The following is a 6,897-nucleotide window of genomic DNA, read 5'->3' as shown; positions in this document are numbered from 1 at the left end:
AAAAGAAGAAGAAGAAGAAGAAGAAGAAGAAGAAGAGGAAGATGATGCATGAAGGGGGTGTTTTCAGATGTGAAACCATCCAACTTCAGTTCGTGAAACCCAGTCGGTTGGAGACGACCCTGAAGTTGTTCAATCTGCAACGACGAACGACTTCAACGCCTCTGGTTAGGGTTTTAGCATGTATGAAGAGGGAAAGAGGGAAAGAGGGAAAAATATAAGGAGAAGTGTCGGGGATCGGGTTTCAGTCGGATTTCAAATCCCAAATCCTTGTTCATCACCCTCTGCTCCCTCTGCAATTATTTAGCGAGATTGTTCAGCTAGAGGAGAGACAACTCAAAATCGTTTGAACCGTCAGATTTTTTATCTCCACGTGTCGACCATTCGGAAACTCATTGGACTCTCGTCGAAGCGTCAGTAATTGGAGAGGAGCTGGATCCTTAACATTCTTGCCCAGTCGCAATTTGGGGCTCTAAATTGCATGTTTTCCTTGTCCAAATTGCTCAAAGTTTGAGTTTTCTACTATTTTCTTTTTACTTCATTTTTACATGATGATCAATAGTAGGGTTTAGGCTCAAACTAGGTACATTACTAGAGGATGCTAGGGCATAGTTTCACTAAAATTGGTACCCACCTAACCTATCATATGGCAAATAATTCCAAATCCCATTAGTACTCATCTAGTCACCAATTAGAACTTATGAGCCATTTTTATTCCGTAGGAGAGGGATTACTACGATGTTAGATTACAGTTTTCTACCAACAACGAAAGTGGGTGATTAATCGTTCACTAGAAGGTGTTTAACGAGGAGAGATAGTGTGGAATCCACGAATGGGATGTGAAAGGTTGTATTGGGTTTCTTTTCCCTAAATTTATTTTAATTTTTCTTATGATAGATTCTATCCACCAATAGTAAAAGTATTTCCAAAAAAAACCTTTGAATTACCTTGAAAAAGTAGAGAAAAGTAGGTATCTATCTATCTCTCTTGTCATTTGTGTGTGTGGGAATGAGGGAGGAACCTCACCCAAGAGACAATCCTCTTCTTGTGTACAAACAATAAAGAATATCTAAGCCAATTTCATTCCTAAAAGTAGAGCAACAGACAAAGTGAGCTCAAGTTTGTCAATAAGATTCATGCTTGAGTTACGCGAGAAGAATCTCTTTCAAAGCTTTCACAAAGAGTTGGCAAGGATCCGGCCATGGGATATATTCTTCCTTCATTATTATTATTTCTTATGATCGATACCTATTGTATAGAAGGGTAGGGGAGAAGGTAACAGACAACAAGCTCGAACTGAAGACCTCCTAGTGAGTGTGGGCTTAGAGCATCACAACTTCACCAACTGTATCAGGCAGTTGTCATTATAATTAGTTAAATTTATGAAGCAACAGGGCAAGTCACTAGTTTTGGTAGTTAGGGACTGCCGCAGTGAACTAACCAAAACTCAAAACTCTCTCTTAAGAACTAGCTCTTGTGTTTCGTAGACTTGTTATAAGGTATCATAATCCTTCAAAAACATACGTGGGGCATCTTAATTTATAGCATATGGTGTTATCCACAGCCAATCTCTTAGAGAACTCCTTGGCTCTAAGGGAATTAATTGGTTTTAGGGCTGAGATGGATTCAAACTTCATCAAGCAAGTTGTGAAAAGGATTGTGATGGATTCCAAAATTCATGGCAACTCCCACCAGGTCCTCTAGCGCTCTAGAAGAACCTAGGAGAATTTTAAGATCCCTCAGTTAGTTCGCCAACTTGTTGAGGTTGTCACTGGGGGCTAGGACTGGTTCAAGATTTAATCTGAATCGAAGGGTTTTAGTTCTTTGGTATTTGGGCTCGATCTTTTGTATGCATCATAAATCCATGATTTTCAAAACACATCTTTGGACATTTTAAGGAACCCTAAACTATATGAGGATTTGAAGTTTTTTTGTTAAGCCTAGGGAACCTCTTGAGCAATGGGTCCCACACTAATTCGGTACATTTTGGTTTTATCATTGCTTAGTCTATTATGGGGTGACAAAATGAGATGTCTACAAGGGGAGGTTGGGGGGGAAGGAGATTTGGCAGGATTGCAAAAGAGAGTTGAGAGAACAGATCATGTGTGTAAAGTCGAAAATATTTCCAGCTTAGAAAAGACGATTGCCCTATAAAGAACTCCAAATATAGTTTTTTCAAACTTGATCGAGGTACCCCAGATGTAGTTTTTTCAACATTGGATACCTCAACTATGATTTACCTTTCTTTTTTTTTCTCTCTAAATTTCCTCCTTTTCCATCATCTCTATTTGGTTGCAATGTAAAATAAAGGAAAGGGAAGTGAAATGATAATCAACTCCAAAACATACACAATCTGGTTATTAAATTATACTTTACTTTTGCAATCAAATTCCTCTGTTTTGAAATGTAAATTAAAGTTTACATATAGAAATCCATAGAACTCCTTTGGTTTAAACCTCAATAGGGTTGGTATAAAATAAATATTGACACCTGTTCTCTTGGTAATCCTGACAAAGCAGGAGCAAGTGGCATATCCTTAAAGACTGTGACGACTCTTTGATCTGTTCTTCATATTGGTGTTCAAACAAAATTTTTTTGCGGAGTTTCATGCATAAAATCTGTGGTGTCAACTCAGCCAAGCAAAATAAGATTTCAAACCTATGGATTGACGATGATTTTGAGTTGTAGTGCATTATGTTTTGTATAATTCATAACCGTGGATATTCCACCAAATATAGTCTTCATAAAGAACTTATCCACCTCTTGCAAAAAAAAAAAAAAAAAAATGCAGCAAAGAATCTTTGGATTCTCATCCAAAATTGGTGGGTTCTGATGTTATTGGGGACATGATGGGTAAAAGTAGATTTAGATTTGTGGACTAGTTATGTGGTCCTTATTTTTGTGTGGATTGGATGTCTCTATTGATGGCAATGCCGAAGGTGTAGGTTGTAGTCTCTCTCTCTCTCTCTCTCTCTCTCTCTCTCTCTCTCTCTCTCTATTTTTCTCTTTCAGCTGGGTATGCTTAGACATTAATCCTGTAAACTTTTTCTTTCCTTTTTTTTCATACATTTCAAATTGTTGACCTCTAGCAAAATTGCATTTTTCATATGATAAAATTTGTATGTAGTTAATATAATCATAATTAAAACTTTCATTTATCTTTTCAAAACTGATTTCACTTCCCTCTCCGTTCCTATACTTGCAACCAAAAGGAGCCTACAGAAACAGACACGTTCGTGAACTTCGTTGCTTAATTGCAGTAGTATGCCCTCTGCATATAGCTAGGAAGCCTAAGTAGAGACTTCTTCCCCTGTCCTTATGTGCACAGTAAGCTATAAACTTAGGGGGGAGTGATCTCTATGGGGGGGAGCATGTTTCTTGATTGTGTGCCCCTATGTCAGACACAAGGGGTGCAAAATGACCACACCATCCCCTTGTTTGGATGCCAGACACGCAGTCCCATTGGCCCTTGCACTAGTGCAAGAGCCACACGACCAGGTAGTTAGCGGTGTTTTCTCCTACTGTAAAACACTACATGTCACAGAACCATAAGTTTTTACTCCCCCCTTCTGTTTTTTAGGGTTGGGCCCAATCCGTCCTTGTACCAAAAAAACAGTCCATAATCTGGTTATATATGGGCTGGGTTGAAAGCAGTGGAACAATTAATGGCTGACAGTTTCCAAGTTCCAACTCCAACTCTGGACTGTGATTCTGTGATCAGCATGCAATTTCAACAACCTGATTTGAACGTTCGGTAGAACCTTTAACTGCAAAAGCTAGGGTTTTTGAATCATTTCCTGCCACTTACCTTGTCTTCAGAGAATCATTCAGACCAATAAGTACTTTCTTCTAAAATTCCCTTCTACGTTTTTTGGATTAGGGGAGGGGGTCAGGCTTTATTATTCCTTTAAATTTTATTGCAGAGTTGCTGTTATCATACCAATTTCATTCTGGAAAAAAGTATAATGATCCTTTTCTTTTCAGCAGAATCAAGGAAAAAGCTGCTGCCTGAAAAAGAAAATGGAAAACCACAGAGAGAGACAGCTGAGAAACCCTAGATATTTTATTACCTTTTCTCTATTCAAATCACCTATTCATGATAAACAGGAGACAATAATGATCTTTTTCCTCTATTTTTTTTAGCAGGAACAAGAGAAAAACTGCTGCCTGAAAAAGAAAATGGAAAACAGGAGAGATGCAGCTAAGAAACCCTAGAAATTTTATTACTTTCTCTATTCAAATTACCTATTCATGATGAACAAGAAACAATAACTTGATCACCACACTGCTGCCACAGACTCAAGAGATCACTAAGCAAAAAGAAGAGGAAAAAGTCACACTCCTATTGGTTTTGGTACCTCACCTGATCTTAATGTTCCATCTTATAACTCCAATCTCTCTCTACCACAATGACTACACACACACACACACACATTAGTTCTATCATAGCTAATAAGCTAAAGCAATACAAGTTCCTCAAACCCAACAAATAGGAGGGAAGGTAGGGTGGGTGAAGTGATTCAAGTATTCAACTATGAACAAGACCACAAGATAGCGCCATTAGCAGGATCGCAGCTTCCTTCTCATCTTGTGGAAACACTTGGTGGAAAGCCAAATTCTTACTCAAATTGATAGTGAAATCTTCAAAACAAAGCTCATTCTTTCTGCTACTAGGGCTGGTGTGTTTGCACCGTTTCTTGTATTGCTGGACGTACCCTTTGTCTGTTCTCTTCTCCTTTTGCACCTTTGTCCTCATAGATGTTGTCTCATTCCTAAGAACTCCGCTGCTTGCTGCTTCCGCCGCCGCCGCCGCCGCCGCCATGGCTCGTCTTGCTTTCCTTTGTCGAATTCCACAGGCGTTGCAAAGTGACTGCACCATATGATGACAAGATTAGTACATGTGATCGTGTTTGGACTCTAATACCGCTTGTTGGGACTCTAGTAGAACTCATCCTTAAAGATGAAGAGGAAATTAAAACATTGATTTACCTTGGGTCCTCTTGGGCCACTCCTCCAAAGAGGGGTCTTGGTAGTGTAACAGTCACTGCAAACCCTAATTGTGTTGCTGTTGTTGTTGTTGTTGCAGTTGTTAGAGGAACTGTTGCTGCTGTTGTCTGTGTCTAAAGGTGGTGATGGTGGCCTCAGATGATCTTCAAACTTGTGTTTATTTTCCACTTGTTTATCTGCACCAGTTCGATCGGAATCCGTCATCTTCCTGATCAATCTCATCTTAGAGGACATCCACTTAACTGATCCACCATTATTTTGATAGTCTTCTCTATGATCATTTGTAAGTCCATTCTCCACTGTTGGAAGTGAAGGAGATTCAAGGAACTCATGATGATCACTTGATCTGACTTGTAAAACACACTTGATGGCCTAGTATCATCAAACAAATAAATAGCTCGTCAGATCATCACAAGATCATAATAAATTTTGCAATTGAATTCAGTTACACTAAAATCTTTGATTTTCACCTCTTGTTGTTGTTGTTGTTGTTGTTGTTGTTCTCTATCATAACTTACTCCTTGCTCTTGAGCTAGGTTGGAGAAAATAAAATTTGAGAGAGAAGAAGAAGAAGCTTGATCAGACGATGGAGTAAAGAATTGAAGGTGTCGATCATCATTGGGTTCTACAAGAGGAAATGGAGAGGGTAGTGGAGGATTAATCAGATAAACTGGATTCATGGAGGAAGAGAACTAGAGAGAGAAAGGGGGGAGAGAGACAGACAGACAGACAGACAGATAGAGAAACCAAGCAAAGCAAATAAGAGTCTTGTTGTTGTTGTTGTCCTGCAAAGAAGGACGAGATGTGGAAAAGAGGGTCTAAAGGGGACTAATCAGTGTGAAGGTAAATCTCTTTTAAAGAGTCTGAGGAAAGAGAGGCCTGAAAGGAGTTCACGTGACTTCATGACACCCAAGCACACAAGTTAAAGAGACAAACCAAAAGGAGAGACGTAGAATGCTACTACACGACCTATAATGACAAAACCCTATCTGCAAAATTTCATACCCCTCACTCATTTCGAGTATCTTCGTCCTTGATCCTCTTAGTCCTAGTATAAATGAACAGAGTAACAATTGAACTCAATATATAGGGCATTGAAGATGATCATAAACAACAAATCATAAGAATAATAAATTTAGACCATTGGATTGATTGACTATACCAAGTCAATCCATCTCATCATCATCTGTGAAAGTCTACTTAATAATAAGGGATGGACATCATTCTTTGTTTTCAGTAAAGCCCACCAAATTTAACAACTTGGGTCCCCAAGCTTTTCAATCTCATGGATGGATTGCAGAATATTGAAGAGTTTAGGCATCAAACAGTAGAAAACGAGATCTTAAAATGATGTAGAAAAATAATGAGAATCGTAAATGCAAAAGGATTTATGTTGTTCAGTAAAATTGTCAACATTCACCATAGGATGAAACCTGATGAAGAATTAGATAGAACCCACACTACAAATTTATAGTGAAAACCCTATACATACAGGTAGTTTACTGAAATACCCTATAGCTCTAAAAAAATTCCTCATGGGTTATCGCCTCCAAATTAACCCCTGTCATGGACCTGATAATTTGTCGAGACGCCTCTAGCAAATATAAAAGACTCTTGTAACAAAGATAGACATGCAAAGTGGGTCAAGAACGAACGCAAAGATCTATGCAAAAAAATTGACGAGTTATGGCTAATTATAATAAGTGATGGCTATCAACCTGACGCATCACTACAAATCAACCACAAGCTTATAAAAATAGACTACAATAAAATACCAGCGGTCTACCTGACGTACCATATAGATTGGTCAAGCCAAAGTGACCTATATGTATTACGTCCACCGTCAAGATAATCCATCATCCAATTTGTTTTTATGAAAAAAAAAAAAAAAAA

The 6,897-nt window shown here is 38.5% G+C and overlaps 1 protein-coding gene across 1 annotated transcript; it reads right to left on the bottom strand.

Moving 5' to 3' along the window:
* Positions 1 to 4,193: 4,193 nt before the first annotated feature.
* Positions 4,194 to 5,993, bottom strand: LOC122088683 (GATA transcription factor 21-like). Its single transcript, XM_042658000.1, has 3 exons — positions 5,475 to 5,993; positions 4,987 to 5,376; positions 4,194 to 4,867 (listed from the first exon to the last, which is right to left on the bottom strand). Exons 1-3 carry the CDS (start codon positions 5,682 to 5,684, stop codon positions 4,526 to 4,528), a joined length of 942 nt encoding a protein of 313 aa, XP_042513934.1. The 5' UTR covers positions 5,685 to 5,993; the 3' UTR covers positions 4,194 to 4,525.
* Between the last annotated feature and the right edge of the window lie 904 nt (positions 5,994 to 6,897).

Source organism: Macadamia integrifolia, chromosome 9 (genome assembly GCF_013358625.1).
Source record: "Macadamia integrifolia cultivar HAES 741 chromosome 9, SCU_Mint_v3, whole genome shotgun sequence".
Taxonomy (NCBI): Eukaryota; Viridiplantae; Streptophyta; class Magnoliopsida; order Proteales; family Proteaceae; genus Macadamia; species Macadamia integrifolia.
This window is presented reverse-complemented; position numbering and strand designations above follow the sequence as displayed.

Coding starts and splice junctions, on each gene's coding strand:
- LOC122088683 (XM_042658000.1), bottom strand. CDS start 5,684: ATGAATCCAGTTTATCTGATTAATCCTCCACTACCCTCTCCATTTCCT. Junction 5,377..5,474: donor AACAACAACAACAACAAGAG/GTGAAAATCAAA, acceptor TGATGATACTAG/GCCATCAAGTGTGTTTTACA. Junction 4,868..4,986: donor GTGGCCCAAGAGGACCCAAG/GTAAATCAATGT, acceptor CATATGGTGCAG/TCACTTTGCAACGCCTGTGG.